This window comes from Pteronotus mesoamericanus, unplaced genomic scaffold (genome assembly GCF_021234165.1).
Source record: "Pteronotus mesoamericanus isolate MK-2021 breed Mesoamerican mustached bat unplaced genomic scaffold, CSHL_Meso_final contig_90, whole genome shotgun sequence".
NCBI classification, from domain to species: domain Eukaryota; kingdom Metazoa; phylum Chordata; class Mammalia; order Chiroptera; family Mormoopidae; genus Pteronotus; species Pteronotus mesoamericanus.
In genome coordinates, this window is record NW_026555277.1 from 33,516,921 (window position 1) to 33,533,033 (window position 16,113).

General features: G+C 40.2%; 1 protein-coding gene across 1 annotated transcript in view; it reads left to right on the forward strand.

The window, feature by feature from the left end:
* The window catches only part of DCDC1 (doublecortin domain containing 1), a 349,931-nt gene extending 334,077 nt beyond the window's left edge, over positions 1–15,854 (forward strand). Inside the window, exons 36-38 of the mRNA XM_054585968.1 lie at positions 3,271–3,421; positions 5,789–5,898; positions 15,822–15,854. Of these exons, the coding sequence (XP_054441943.1) occupies positions 3,271–3,421; positions 5,789–5,898; positions 15,822–15,854 (294 nt within the window). The remainder of the gene's footprint in view (positions 1–3,270; positions 3,422–5,788; positions 5,899–15,821) is intronic.
* Positions 15,855–16,113: the final 259 nt, after the last annotated feature.

Sequence of the window (16,113 nt, forward strand, 5' to 3'; positions counted from 1 at the left end):
CCTAATTAGATTTATTATAGCTTCAAAATGTATTTTGATATCTGATAAAAGTTTTCTATTGCTGCACTTTGTTTTCAGATTTTACTTGAATTCTCTTGACTGTTTATTCTTATGAATGAATTTTGGAATTGTGTTTCAATACTGTAAAATCATCCTACAGGGGTTTGACTATATTAGGCTATTAATTAATTTCATAAGAATTGACAACTTTTATAATATTCAGTCTTTGCATCTAGATTAAATTCTTTTCTATAGATATGCCTTATTCTTGACCCTCAGTAAAATTTTAAAATTTTATAAGGGTCTCACATTTTAAAATAATTATTATTCCTAGTTGGTTTGGCTTCTGGGATGGATTTCTCCCCATTATATTTTGTAAATGTCTGTATTTGATGAACAAAAAAGAAAAACTTATTGATGTTTTATCATTTATTTTGTGCTTGGCTATTTTATCAAACATTCTTCTTTCTGTTATTAATTTCTCATTTGAGTCACAAAAATTCTCTAAGAGTGAGACTTATGTTAAATTCATTAATCATGATGATGATTTTGCCTATTCTTTAGAAGAACTATTTCTCTTTTTCCGATTTTATGTTTTGCATTGGTTATAATCATGCAAATAAATGTTTTTAACAGAAATAAAAAAGAAGAAACAGCATTTTTGCCCACATGAATACCTGGAAAGTTAGAATTATTTATTTTATTTTATTTTTGTTCACATCCCTTTTTGGTGATGTTTTACGTTTTCACACTATTCTTTGCTCTATGAAAACTTATTTTAAAATTTTTAATTTGTTTATTTTTCTGACCATTTTTGTAGCAGCTGAATCATCATCTAGTAGCTTTACTGCTCAATATTAGTCATGTCACCTTATGATCTTCCCATAGTGAAGAAATTTCATTCATTCCTTAAGAACCTGAAATATATATGAGTAATATGTTTCTGACTTTTGTATTCATGAGGATACCTTTTGTTTCCCATAACCAAAAGTAATAATTTAGCTAGATTCTGAATTCTTATGTTAAAGAAATCTTCTCCCCTAAAAACTTCATAGATTCTGCTTCATTTTCTTAGGTATTCATTGTTGCATAAAACTGGTCTAAACATAACTTTATTTCCCCCCAAGTTTGAAATTCATACTTTTCACCCAGTTATATTGAAATGTTGGTCATTCTTTTTCATTAAATTTGACTTATCTTGCATTAACCTATTTGATCTGAAGTAATGGCCTATTTGGAACAGGAAAGTTTTTTTCTGTTTTTTGATCACTGGTTAAGTTTAATTTATTCTGGATTCTTCTCCAGTAACACCAAATTGTATAGATTTAATATCTGATGTCTTGATATTCCAGATGTTTAACTTTCTCTCATAAATTTTATATCTTATCCTTTATCTATATTCTATGAGATTTTCTCATTTAGTCCTCCCCGATAATGATTTGATCTTCTACCATTTTGAGTCTGCTTTTTTTCTGCTTCTAAAACAGAGTCATTCTCCTATTGAGTTTGTCATTTCCTTCCCTTCTCTTCTCATTCAGTTCTCTACTCATCCCAACTTCAAACCCTGTTCCTTCCCTCACTAGCTGTGTGACTTTGGTTAGGATATTTAACCCCTCTGTTCTCCATTTTTCTCATTAACAAAGAGGAAATAATTATTCCCCAAAAATGAAATTAATTTGCCCTTGAAAACTTTTAGAAAAGTTTCTAGCTCATAGGAATGTGCTAGTGAATTTTGTTGTGGCCATCTTCCTCTTCCTCCTCCTCCTCTTCCTCTCTACCTATATCTCAGCAATGCTCCTTTTCTGTCGTCTAATTCTATGTGTATGTGTTTATGGAAGTCATATTTTATTTGCATCTTGGGGGAACAAAACACAGATACTCTCTAAAAGGTACTCCTGCTTTAAATCTTTCTCTAAATCCTCACCTTGAGTGTAATTGTACCCCCTTTTATGTTGTAGAATATTTTCATAAGTCTCATACTGTTGCTGTTAATTTTCTATTTATACCTCTTTGTGCAGGGTGAGGTCTCTTGAGAGTAGACAGGATAGATCAGTTCTCTTTAGTTCCCCTAAATTTTACCTTGGGCGTCGTCAGGATTTTCCCTGCCAATATTAAGTGGGCGGGCTGGTTCATATGCACAGTATTTAGTCAAATTGTTGCCTAATTGTTGGGCTATTAGGAGCAGGAGGGATAGGGTTGCACTTAGCACCTCTCCTGCTCTCTTCTGTGACTGTCCCACTCTACAGAGAGGAACGTATTCTTGGATAATTTAAATCATCATTCAGTCCGTTCATCCTTTGCTCAAAATAGCAGGTGAAAACTGCACTCTGTGAATTGCATTTTCTCATCACTCTTTTGTCTTGCTTCACATTACTGATTCATTTTCCAGATGTGAGATGTCATTATGTGCCCGGTTCTGCCCCCTGCCAGGCTACATTTCTGTGAACTGTAGTCCCTGAATAGATCTAAGAAAGAGGTATTGAGGGTGATTTAAGGCTGATGTGGACCTGGCTCCTGCATTTTAGGGCAACAGGTATTTGGTGAAAGTCATATAGGCAGGTATGTAAAAACCTCTTGCTTTCTAGCTGCTTGCTTTCATTATTTTGTCTTAAAGTCTTACGCACACTTGAATGGAACTTCCCTTAGGGGTCTGGAGGCACGTTGACTAATCTATATAGTGCCTTTGACTCTTTACATCTGTACATGTGTTTTTATGAATATTTCAAGAAAACTGGAGAGACTAAGGTCCCTTCAGGTCTTTTTTAAGTTTACCAACTTTTAAAAAAACAACTTTCTAATGATAGAATATAGAGTCAAAGACATCGTTTAAACCAAAACTTTGAATTTATAGTTGAAGGGATTCTTTCTCAGGGAAGTTGCCTGCCTTGTCTGAGGTCTGACAGGTCAGCGTTTTTGTCCCCTAGTTCCTTACTGGTTGGAAAAAAAACTAAGGCTATTCTGTCTAGTCTAGATTCTCAAATCAGTGTTTTTCATATTTATGCATTTCTTAAACAGCAAGAAGTCTTTTCCACATGGAAAAACAGAGAACTTAGAGGAAAAACTCACTGAACTGCACCAATGTTCCCCATTGTTCAAGTACTGGAATGAACTTTTTATGTTTTTCTTCCCATCTCCTTCTATACCTCTTTCTAACAATGTATAAGTACAATGAACATTGGAATTGGGGTGCTAGTTCTTTTAAAAGAGCTCATTCTTTAACAGTTATGTTGTGACAACCCACCTTCCAATGTCTGTCCCTTGGTGTTTCAGCTGCTGGATGCCTGCTCCTCTCGTCTGAAAATGGCCTGCCCAGTCAGAGCCCTGTACACTCTGGAAGGAGAACTGATTCAGTCGTGGGACGACATAGAGCGAGACATGGTCATCTGTGTGTCCCCAGGACGTGGTTTCATAACCCCCAAAGGTAGGATGACAGTTTCTTGTCCTTCAAATTTCTGAAGAATTAAAGCATTCATTGTCTTCTTCAAAGAACTTACCCTCATCTACCCTGTTCTATTCCATGTTATTAAAGTGACATTCAGGTATCCATGTGCTGGAACCTCACCATCAACACTGTGTGCTCTAAAGACTTCAGAGTGCCGTTAGTCTTGCACCTTGTCCAAGGGGCTTATTTGCAGACATACTGAAGGGCCTGTCTTGAAGGCCTTTTCTCAGCATGAACCCTGAAGAAATCGAGGCTCCACTGACTTCCTACTTTCAAGTTATTAAAACTTAGTGTTTTATTAATAGCAACTCTTCAGTTTGCAGATTTCCTTTCTTTAGTAATAAATATATGCTCGTTTTATCATCTTGTCTGCTCTTTGATATTTTTCTTTGATAAATGATAGCAGTGGAAAAGAACATATGTTAGTTTTTAAACCAACTGTTATCCTTTATCCTATTTATCCTGAGGAATTTAAAGCCCTTTGGTAGGGAGGCATATACCAGCAAAGACATAATTTTTAGGGAACTCTGAAGAACATTGGTATTACTTTAAAGGAAATTAAAAGATTAAGAAGTGAATTACCTGGAATTTCTAAAATAATAAAACTAGATTATTTCTTTTACAAAAGTGACCATAAATTATTATTGCTATGTTATATATAAGGTACGTAAACGAAAAACTTTTCAAACTGTTGCAATCATAGTTTTACATTTAGTCCAGAGGATACAAGAGCATAGGAATGAAGACTAAAAAGTAGGAAAACAGGACTTTACTGGGAAGCCTAGCGCTGTTTTGAAGAATGCTACAACTATTCCCTCCACACCCTCCTCTGTTAAGAAAGGCTCCAATCTGGTATTCTCTGTATTCTCTTGTCCCCATCACTCCCTGCTACCCAGCATCCTAGCTCCTGGTGATCCTCACCATGCGGTTCCTTAGAAGAACAAACTGGTGTTGGGGTTCTTAACATCCATAAGATTAGCTGAGAGCTTTCTCTGTTCCCAAAGTGCATAACCTGTTGAAGGAATCTTGCAGGCTTCCTTCTCTGACAGAATTTTTAATTTACTTAAGTATATGAACACACTCAAATACTTCAACACAACTGAATAGTAGGAGGTACTTTCTGAGTCCTTTCATTATTTCCACTTCACCTTTCATATTCTTGGGTTGGCCTTCCATTGTCGGGACTCCTCCCTCCTGGCCGCACTGTGTTTTTTGGGCCTTTTTGATAAATAAAGCTAAGTGTGCTTCAGTCACCCTAGCCAAAAGGGCATCCAAAATACAGTGAGAAGTGTCGGCTGCTTTCCCAGAGGCAGGCTCATTACCAATAAAAACTGTGAAAGGAAGAGAGAAAATTGGAAATGCAAATATTACTCTCCCTACCATTTTCCTCCATGTTAGCTCCATGAACCTGTGACAAGGTGTGTGCACATTTTTCAGTTTTGTAACCACATGGATTACTATGATGAGAAAGTGATGCTTTTTTATGAAAGTAGATCCCCATATTTCCTTCATACAGTGAAAGGGTTAGTGGTTTTCTGCAGTTGTCTGAATTCTTTCCAGTAAGTGATATATGTTCTAAAATATTCTGATTGATAGCAGACTTCTAATTTAGTTGTTCTTTAGAAACTTATTTTACTATATGAGTGCCATCTCATTGTTTTTTTTCTGAAATAATTAAGTTAGAAATGTAAATATTCAGAATATTTAAAAAGAGAAATGCTACCAGCATGCTCATACTTATTAAAGGACATTTAATTAATTAATCATTTCACTCATAATTTTTCTGTGACTTCTTGGCTTATATGTAGTAGTAAACAAGGCAGCCTGGGAGTTTCAAAACTAAACACTTGATAATAATTTATTTCATGTACTATAATGTAAAAACATTCAGCATTTGGAGGTTAGTCATCGAAGAATCAAATTGGGTTTTTAAAAAATGTTATTTTGGCAAAACAAATCAAATTCTGTAGGAATGGTTTCTTTCACACTAACCCCCAACAAAATCGAGTGCTTTATACCATTTGCCATGAGATCTGAATGCTATTCTCACTGCTGTGTTTACCATCTTTTCAGTGGGTTCAATTTTTAGACCACTCCTACGTTAGCTTTCAATTCAGGCTTTATAAAACATGTGGAAGGAAGCCCTCTCTAGCAACTGCCATTCCGTAGAAATCCAAAGAATGTTAACACTTTGGTGACATGATAAGCAAGTCAGGTGTGCAATGACGGTTCACTGTGGGAGTTGATGATTTCTGAAGGAACTTGAAGTGCTTCATTATCCTGCACTTTTAATTATTTTTCATAAATACATTGACTGGTGTCTCAAAATAATTTTTTTTTTAACAGAGTTAAAACAACTGATGGAGATCAGAGCAAATTATGCCAGAATCCGAAGGCAGCAGGGCCCAGGAGCCACAGACATTGTGGTGTCTCCATCCACGAAGGTGCAGAAGCTGGTACATCGACACAACTTCTAGCAGAGCCACCATCCTTTGTGCTGTATTTTGTTAGTATAACCTATATATTTGTGTATATACTTGCTATGATGTGATTATTATTCATCCTTTTTTAATTTTATGCTGTCTCTTTAAAAAGTTAGTACCCTTCACAGTTTACGTAGAATGGCATTTGATGCCTCAAATCTATTCTCAGAAAGGCAACAAAACTAGACAAAGCAATGCCAGTAAAATAACTATGTTAAGTGTATTTTCTTCCAGAAAAAAAGAAGGAAAACTACTAGTTATTACTGAAAAATAACTTAGTGGTGTCACATTATATATATATTTAAATAATAAAATAGATTCTTTGACCACGCAACATTAAATTTGACCCAGACTGACATTTCTTTGGCTCAGCCACTGTAGTTTCCAGACCTCCATGTTAGTATCCTACATTTATTGAATGAAAATGAAATGGCTGGTGGCCGCTGAATGCCACATGAGTCGATCTTTCCTCCTGCAATTTCCCCTCGGTTTGGCCTGTAGTAACTATGCCGGGCTATTTGGGGCCTGGGTAGATGTACTCACAAGAGTGAAGCTGGAATATTCCAGACATAAGCTCAGTAACCAAAAGTCTAGACAATGTCCTTAATACAAAACTGTCGGAGAGGATATATACACTATTTGAAGAAAAAGTCATGTAATGATTTTTTATATACATATAAAGGAATCAAGGGAGATGCTTAGCAATCTTCGTGTCAATTTCCTCCTGCTTTGAAGAAAGAATCATTAAAAAAAAATAACAATGACAAATCAGAGTTTGGTTTCTGATCTTTGTGGGAAATTTCCAGAGAAATGCTTTTTTTCTCCCTCTTTCTCTGAAAGCCATGCACAGCTCTGCCTGAATATAAATTGCAAGCTGGCTAGGTGTGTACAGAATGGCTCAGCTGGGCTCACTCCTCCATCCACCACTGTAATGTGATGCAGGAAAGCAGTAGATCATTTCTACTGAAGGGGGCTCTCAGTAATCACTGCAAAAGGCCTAGCATTTACTCCCAGCCTTCAAATCAGTAGGGCTGCATGAATAAATTCTTGCTTCCTCCAATACTGCTGAAAGCAGAGCACGTTGAGATGAAATTTCACATGTTACCTCCACAGCAATTTGCCCTTTTGCAGACATTTCCCCTACCTATTGGGTGATGTTAGTGATGTGAAGTCATTCCGGAACACCTTCGTGATGCATAGAAGAAAAAGATTGCTTTTTTTTTTTTTTTTTTTTTTTTTGAACAAGAAAGTCCAAACAAGAACGGTTAAGGAATGTGCTCCCAGTTATGAAGTGGGCCAACAGGATTTTTTTTTCAATTTAAATTTTTTTCAATTATAGTTTACATTCAATATTATTTTCTATTAGCATCAGGTGTCCACCATAAGGTCAACAGGATTCTTAACCTGCTGGGCCTCTCCTTAGAATGCCTGGATTACAGTCCCCGTAGACACAGGGCATTTTATGTTTTTTTCAAAATATCTTGAAAACAAAGGCATTTCTCAAGGTGCAAAACTACCTATCATTTTGCTGCCAAGGATAAGTTGATTTGCTATGAAAATGGCATAATTTCACCCTGGATCAAATGTGCAAATTCCTGTGAAGCCTTCACTGTTGCATGTGAATGCGCCTGAAGCGAAAATTGGTAATATCACACAATGCTGTATCAAGCACCAGGAGACATAAGGCAAAACTCTTAACTGAACTTTTCTATTACTAGTAAATGGGATTTTAGATGTAATATAACAGTCATCAACACATCACATTTTACCAGCAAGGCAGCGACACTTAGTTTGTTGACGACGGCTTGCCCAGGGTATGTTGGCAGTTCATAGCCACTTTTAACTTGGACTAAGAACAGCCCTGCTCTTTCCTTATTATTGACCCTCCTCTTTGGTTGGCTGGAAGGTGGACTGGGGAGCAGTTACTCCGCCATCAGCAAGGGCTGTAGGATAAGACTGTTGCAATTCTGTTCAGCCCTCCAAGGCTTTTAATAAACCCAGTAATTTCCTTTGGGGACCTGTTTATCAAATTTGAATCAGCCTCATATGTATAAGTCACATTTCAATATTTTTCTATCAACTGGAAACCATTTATTATTAACTACTATAGCAGCTATCCTCAAGTCCACAGCTTTCTCCAGAAATATATTTCCTGCTGGTTTGCAAACACCCTTAAGGTAATCCAGATGTTAATGAACGGCGGATCAGCATTTGCAATCATCCTCTGGTGAAGAACTTTTCTAGAAGTTTCTGCCACACCTCCTGCTTTGGTTGCCTGATTAAGTGTTGGAGAATGAAGCTGTATGTTTCCAAGCAAGTTAACTAAAACCAATATGCCTGAAAGTTTGACAGACATTTTGAGATGAACTGACAGCATTTATAAATAAGGATCATTTTATTGGGATGTTTATGTCAGCTTCATAAAACAGGACCCATTACTAATGATTCAAAATGCAGAGGTAGTTCCTTAGAGCAATAACCCTGAATTTCCATTTCTTTCTTGATTGTTCATAAAAACTAAATATTTTTTGTGGGTCAAGAAAACAAAGCAAGAGACAAACAAACAAACGAACAACAAAAAGCAAAGATAAATCTGTTCTCTTTCAAGAGAGAATCACTTAGAAATCGTGGCCAATAGCTGTTGCAGCACTTGTGAGCTAACCTTTATTAACAGCCCAGGTGCGCTGAGTGTCATTGAGATTTGTGATTCGCCCAGGCAGCAGTTTTTTCCTGGCATCAACTGGAAGAGAGCAATCAAAACCCACAGGTCTGCGTTATTCTCGGGCATTACAAACTCAGATGCAAATGTCCTCAGTTAAGTGGAATGTGGACCCAGCAGTTCTCCTCGGTGGTTTTTATTACACCAGTGTCTCCGGTTCCCTCCTGCCTCTGAACACATCTCAACCCCTCCTAGGGCTCGGTAAGCAGGAAGAAAGAGCAGCAGTTTTGTTCTCAACACAATAAACTAGAATTCCGCATAAATGTCATGATTTGGGGCTGCTCAGCCAGAAGCAACTGCAAAGCAAGATCAACAAAGACCACTCAGGAGAGGGCTGATGAAAGTAAATGGACCGACTGCGAACAGTGGATGTTCAGTGGGTGCCTGCTGCCAGCTATAGTATTTTCTAATTCTTCCAGTCTGTAATGTGAAACTACTATCAATAGGCTGTCACCCTGTGCCATATGTGCAAATAGAAATATATGAGGAGAGGGGAAGTGCTTACACTCATGGTGCAACTGTGTTGGGGGAGGGAGGAAGAAAGGAGACAGGAAATCATATTTATATGGCGAGTAAAATGGGGATTCTGAAGGGTCAATCAACTGCTGGATCCATTAGGTCCTGGCTCACCAGTGCTAGAAGTTTCGAACTTAGGAATTGATTTTGGGGTTTCAGCTTGGGAGAGGATGGTCAACAATGTCGGCTCTGTCAGAACAATGGAGGCCACTGGACCATCGGTCTCTAGGTGCCCCCAGCAGCAGCTGTTTTAAAGGAAATTGCCCAAAGGCACACTCAAATAAGCCTGCAGACTCTGCTGGTGAGGAAGAGAGGAGAGGGATCCCCAAGAAATGCTAGGGTTAGTGCCCCGCCAAGCATAAGGTGTGATTATACTCATAACATTTTTAAAATTTCAACCACTCTTTCCCTTTTTCCTTCCTGTCTTTTCTTTCCTTGGCCTTATGACCTTCTTTTCTCTGCCTTCCTTGCTTTTCTCTTCTACGGGCCTTTAAATCCCATCTTTTATCTTAAAAACTGTCCTCCCTGGAGCTATTTGTAGATCAGCAAAGATCCTAGGGATCCCATGATATACAGCAAGAATGCTTCTCAAAGTGTAATGTGCTCACAGTAGTGATAACATACAGAGTCCTAGGCCCAATGGCAGAGATCCTTACTGAGGTGGGGCAGGGCGTCAGCATTCCCAGGTAGCTCACCACACTTCAGGAACCTCGCCCAGCTCTTTCCTCGTCAGCCGGGCGGGGCCCAAGCGCTCGGTACAGTTTCAAGAGCACTGTGGGCGCTTTCATTCTCACGTTCAGGGGCTATGAAGGCAAAGAAGCACTTGCTGTGTGTAAGGGTTTGAATCTAACTGTCCTCATGTTTACTCATCACCATTTCCTTGAGAAATAATGGAAATGACCTTGTGTCCGGACCAGCCACCCAGAGATTATAACCAGGACACAGGCGGTGGAGGCAAAACAAGTAAATCTGCAGTGCTGAAGCTTCCCATGTTAATTAAGCTGCCTTCAGTGCTGATAAAATTGTACTATTGTAAAGGTCACAAGAATAATGTCAGGGTTAGGAACAGTAATTTTGAGGGTAAGGGACATAGCCAGCTTCCTAGAGTTTTCTTACGCATTTCTCTATGTACAAAGAGAAAGAGCTTTGGAACTGGGACAGGGAGGGGTCCTGTATGCCACTGAAGGAGCTTCTTGCTGGGGTGGGGGGAGGTTAAACCTCTCTGTTCTATGTTGGCTCTTAGTCCTGGCAGGCTCAGTTCAGTAATGAATGCTCTTAGAAAAATTAATTTTCCAGTTAGTTCTCTCGCCTCAAAATGGAATCCATATAGATTGGGAGACAGGTTTTCCTTAAAAGACAGAAAGTACAAAGAAAATTAGTTATTCGAGGAACTAATTCATATATAAATAAAGCCAGACACTCACTCTCCTGAGAGCCAGGCACACAAAGCTGTGAGCAATAGGTGTGTAGCTACGTGATAGTGTAGAGGCCCTGCATGTTGGAATGATGGGCAGGAAGTGAGGTGGGAGGGGTGGGCACGAGCCAGAGGCTGCAAGGCTTTGTAGGTCATGCCAAGGAGTTTGAAATTTTCTTTCTTTTTTTTAAATGTGCATTTGGAAGCCATTAAAGGAAACTAGAAGTTTTATATTAAATTAGGCTCGCTCAGGTTGGCAAGCTATGAAGACGGACTCGAGATTTACCTCTGGTGCTAGAGGTTTGTTGGAAGGGTTAACAAGGAAGTGGGAAAGCCCAGGAAAGCTCAGCACACAGGCTTCGTGGTGATCCCCGTTCATTCAAGATGCATGGCCTGTCTGTCCAAATGGCCACCCAGTATGCCGTTCCCATCCTTGACGTCTCAGCTTCTCTGTGCTTCTTGCCTCTGCTGTGAAATTCCTACTTCTCCACGGGCTCCTCTCTGCTGAGATGCTCACTTACCTAACTCCTGGCTTCTGCTGCTTCGTGGCTTCTGTTTCCCACTTTCTTTTTATATTTCTTTTGGCTCCACGGTCACTGTACCATCTGAATTACTTTCTTTGTGTCTTCTAATGGGAGAGTGAATGACTGGAGGCCAGCCAATGGCTGCCTTTTCCTCCTTCTTTTATGTTAGGATCCAAGGGAGCCCATGATATACAAAGCCCAGCTCGCCTGTGTAAGCAGCAGTGTGGGCTGATCTTTCCTTAGGAAGCTGTGGGTATGGCTGGCAATCGGGGCTCTGTGGCATTTTCTGTATGGATGCATAGTTCTGCCATCATTACGATCCTTTCCTCTCTTTGCCCCTTGATGGGACAACCTTGGTCTTGGCTATACGGGCAACACAAATGTGAGGCTGAAATCTGTGACTTTGGTTAGAGTATCAGAATGGATACCAACTGGACTCTTAACTTATACTTCCAAATGCAAGCAAGTCAGTCTGAAGAAGTAGATCTTGCAGAGACACCTTTGCAAACTCAGGACACTCCGGCATCCATGCAGTTTTTTCCAAATCAATTTGGAATGCTGAACACTTTCTTTTAGAGCTTTCCTTGTGCCCTGTTTAATGCAGTCATTGTGACAGGCTGAATTCCACTGTGGATTTTGATTTTTGTTACCATCTCTCCCTCTCCCTCCACTCTGCAAGGCCAACCTGGTTAATAGTTTTCTCAAAGTGCTTTGAAGTTGTTTACTCACAGTGACTTTCTTCAGACTATTGCTCACTCAAATAACACTGATGGTTTTCTAACTAGTCATTGTACACCCCCGGCCTTGCTCCTCTCCCATTCTTTATCCTCCCCAGAATTAAAATCATACTATGTTATTTTCTTCCTTAAACACTTTCAGCGGCCCTTCTTTGTCATCCAAATATAGAACAAGCTCCTTCAGGTAGCACCCGATGCCCTGGAGTATTGTGCTTCTTAAGCCCTGCAGTCTTAGTTTCCACACCATTTTTTTTTTTCAGAGATCTTCCCACTCATCCTAAATGTTCTCTCAGTTCCCCCCAAATCGGGTATTCTCTCTTCCATATCTTTGCACAGTCTCCTCCCATAGCTTTCTCGGGAAATTATCCCTGACCACTGCCCACACCCAGCCCTGTTAGGAGCTCCCTGTCCCCTTTGCTTTCCTTACCTGTGCACTCTTCACTGTTAATATAGTTTTTCTCCCACTGTTAATTCCTTGAAGGTAAGGCCAGGCTTGTTCACATCAGTATTTCCTGTGTCTGAATATTCCTTACTCTACAACATACAATAGTGAATATTTGTTGAATGAATGCAAGATTTAGGGTAACTGGTTAAAAAAGTACCTCTTTTTAAGGTAGGAATTGAATCAGAGCTTGACTTTCTGTAAAACTCTCTTCTCCTCACACACATTGTTACGGCCTAAATATTTTTGGCTCCCTAAAATGCATGCGTTGAAATTCTATGCCCCAGTGTGATGGTGTTAGTGGGTAGGGTCTTTGGGAAGTAATTAGGGTTAGATGAAGTCATTAGGATGCAACCCTCATGAATAGAATTAGTGCCCTTCAAGAGCTGTAAGAAAACTTACTTCCCTGCTCTGCAGTTTGTCACGTGAGGATACAAGGAGAAGTCAGCAGTCTGCAATCCAGAAGAGGAAGCTGGCACCCTGATCTCAGACTTCCAGGCTCCACACTCAAGGGAAATAAGTTTCTGTTTCCTGTAAGCCGACGTTACTTGGTCATAGCAGCCTGAGCTGAGACACACATTGTCACATCGTCCATACACTGTTACACAACTTTCTTCTAAAACCAGTCTTGCACTTGGTGATAAGGCAGTATAGACTGACTGAATTTCCTTTATCAGCAGGCAAACCAACGCAATGCTGACTCTGATCCCTTCTTGCTAATTGTAACTTTGAAAATGTTCCTAAGACCTGATAGAGTAGAAAACCTTCTCTCATCAGTGCCCAGATGGACCCGTAACTGCTCACCGCCTCTGCTGCAGGCAGCCGGGCTTGGAAGGGAAGACGTCACCCCCTTTCGCAAGTGTGATGATTTGTGGCTGAGGCGGGAGAGCCTGCTCTCTGAACCACATGCCCCCTGGTGCAGGCAGGCTAAGGGAAGATGAATGGCATTATAAGACAGACATCTGAATGTTTCGTATTAAATTAGTCCCACAGAGCGCCCAGAATTCTCATTCCATAAATCACAAAGTAAAATAAACTCACTCCCAGGTTAGATTGCTGTGACTTTGGCCTGTGGTGTCATAGATAATCAGAGAACAGTTAAACATTTGTCTCAAATAGTAATAATTTTCAGCATATTTACTCAGTGACACAGAGGTGACCCAGACTGATCTCTGTTGCCAGAAACAGCATGTAAATGGGAGTCAGCCAATTTCGGAGATTTCCAAACAAGTCACCGCTCCTCACCCCCTCCATCTACTCTGAAACTTCCCTGAGCTCCGTAAGGATCTGCTGGGTGCTGGAGGCCGAGATGAGATAACCTCGCCTTCTGGAGAGCAGCTGTGAAAGAGCGCGGATGTGCCCACCCCTTCAGGACATCACAATTGCAGCACCATTTTGAAATCCACCTTCACCCTGTCTTGCTCTAAGCATCAGAGCCAGGAAGCACCTTGATTCCACTAATGCCACATTTCTCTTCAATGACAAACATTCTGAGAATAATTTACATATCCTTGGACCCATTCTGCTTCCATTCCGGAGCTGACTCTGTAACTACGGGGACCTAATAGAATGGAAGGAGCATTAGGCTGCAGTTTATGAGATCATTCAGCTCGATGCTAACTGGTTGAGGGTCCATCTGAGTTCATGCTTCCTCTTTAATCTCTAAAGACCCATCTAACTTTAAAAGTCTGACTCTGAATCAGTAGCAAGGTATCTCCAAGGGCTCCAGTTGACCTTGGGAAGCCTATCTCTCTAGGTCCTGCAACCAGGTCATCTTGATCCTCAGAAACCCAACCTAAATTTTATCAGAGTGACAGAGGAAGGCCATGGCCCAGCTTACTGGAGGCCAGGACTGGAGGTGGTCCCTCTAGGGGGAGATCTCCGGGCTAGGTGTCAAAGGCCTGAATGGAGTCATGCCTCCTGCCCTGTTGGGCATGCGCTTTGGTATGAGGCTCAAATAAGAAACATGGGAGGCAAAGGGCACTAACGCAGCCTAGTGTCTACCTGCGCTGGGCCCCATGTTCGCCTTTGACACCGCTGTCTGTCTCATTCCACACTCATGACGACCCTCCAAAGTAGGTTGTTTTTTTTTTTTACTTCCATTTTTACATTTTACAGATGACGAAGCTGAGAGGTGAAATATCTTGCCACCCACCAATGAGTGGCAGAGCTGGTATTTGAGCCCCAATCTAACTAACCTCAAGGCCTGTGCTTTCTCCACTGTTCAGTGCCTATAGAAATATCAGATATGGTTACTGGGAATTCTAAAACAGAGTTCACTGGATGCCTTCAAGGAATAATTTTATGGTTTAGTCACTGCCTGCTTGTAAGGTTTCCCTGATGATGGCTACACTAAGCAAAGTGGGCTACACGTGGATGGCCAACCCCAGGTGTGGGGAGCGCTGCCAAGCGTGTGGGAGAGGCCCTCGCCAGCCCATCAGGTCACAGCAAGCCTTCAGCGGTCACACTTCTTACCCCAAGGGCTGTATGAATCTGTGTATTAGCTGCTAGGGCTGAAGTCACAGAGTAACACAAACCGGGGCCTTCGACAACAGAAATTCCTTGTGTCACAGTTCTGGAGGCGAGGAGTCCGAGATCAAGGTGCCAGGAGGGTTGCTTCCTTCTGAAGAGTGTGAGGGAAGGGTATCTTCTGTGACTCAGCCTTAGCTTTTGGTGGTTCGCACACAATCTTTCAGGCATTTCTTAGCCTGTAAATCATCACCAGACGTCTGCCTTCATCTTTACATGCCATTCTCCCTGTGTGCTTGCCTGTGTCCAAATTTCCCATCTTTATAAGGACACCAGTCATATTGGATTAAGGGCCTACCCTAGTCCAGTATGACCTCATCTTAACTGATTACATTTGCAGTGATCCTATTTCCAAATAAGATCACATTCTAAGATGCTGGGGGCACAGACTTCGACATGTGAATTTCGGGGGAGCGCTTTTCAATTTATAGCAGTCGGCATCAAAAGTCCCCACCCTCACCCGCGCAAGCACTTTGTCTGAGCACAGCTGCTCTACCATTAAAGATCACAACCTTCTTTCTTGATGGCATGTCTCCCTCCCTTTTATGTCTTTCTTGTTTCTTACTAACACTGAAGTCTGATATTAATGGAAAAACCATTAAAAAAAAACTATTATCCTATGAGGTAAAGTGAATGCACTCAACTGTAAAAGGAAGACTTATCGATCAATTTCAGGTAAGGCTTGCTTGTCAGACACTTTGCAGCTAAGGAATGTGTTTTTATTGCTTGGCCAGATAGTTCAGATTTCCGGTCCGTCTTAGTAAAGACCCCTTTTATAACATTGATAAAATTTTATCACGGAGCTATGAAAACAAAATTAGATTTCATAACTCACATCAAGCCTTGAAAGGGATGCCTCTATAAATTTTACAAGCCTTATTGAGTTTTAATGCACCCATTCTGATAAATATTTTTAAAACAGCAACTTCTACTGAACTTTGTATATATGTATGTGTGTATGTAAATAAGTGTGTGTAAAAATATGTCTATTTTTATCACCTTCTCTGTCTCACAGGAAAGAAAACTTTCTTCACCTACTTGTAAATAGAAAACTGTTAACATAAATGCCAATTATGTAGATTGCAGAACACCCTGAATTTCAAACAGTCTACTTCTATAAAAGAAATCTGTGTAGATTATTTAAAAATTTAGTCCTAAAATTTATCATTCAAAAATGACTGGGTTTTTCATGGGCAGCTTTTGAAGAATTACCAATGCTGATTAAATCAGCTATAAGTTATCTATAAATTCCTAAAAAGACATCATAATCAAGGACAGTATTAGCCGTAGGGATTTTGTATTCCAGT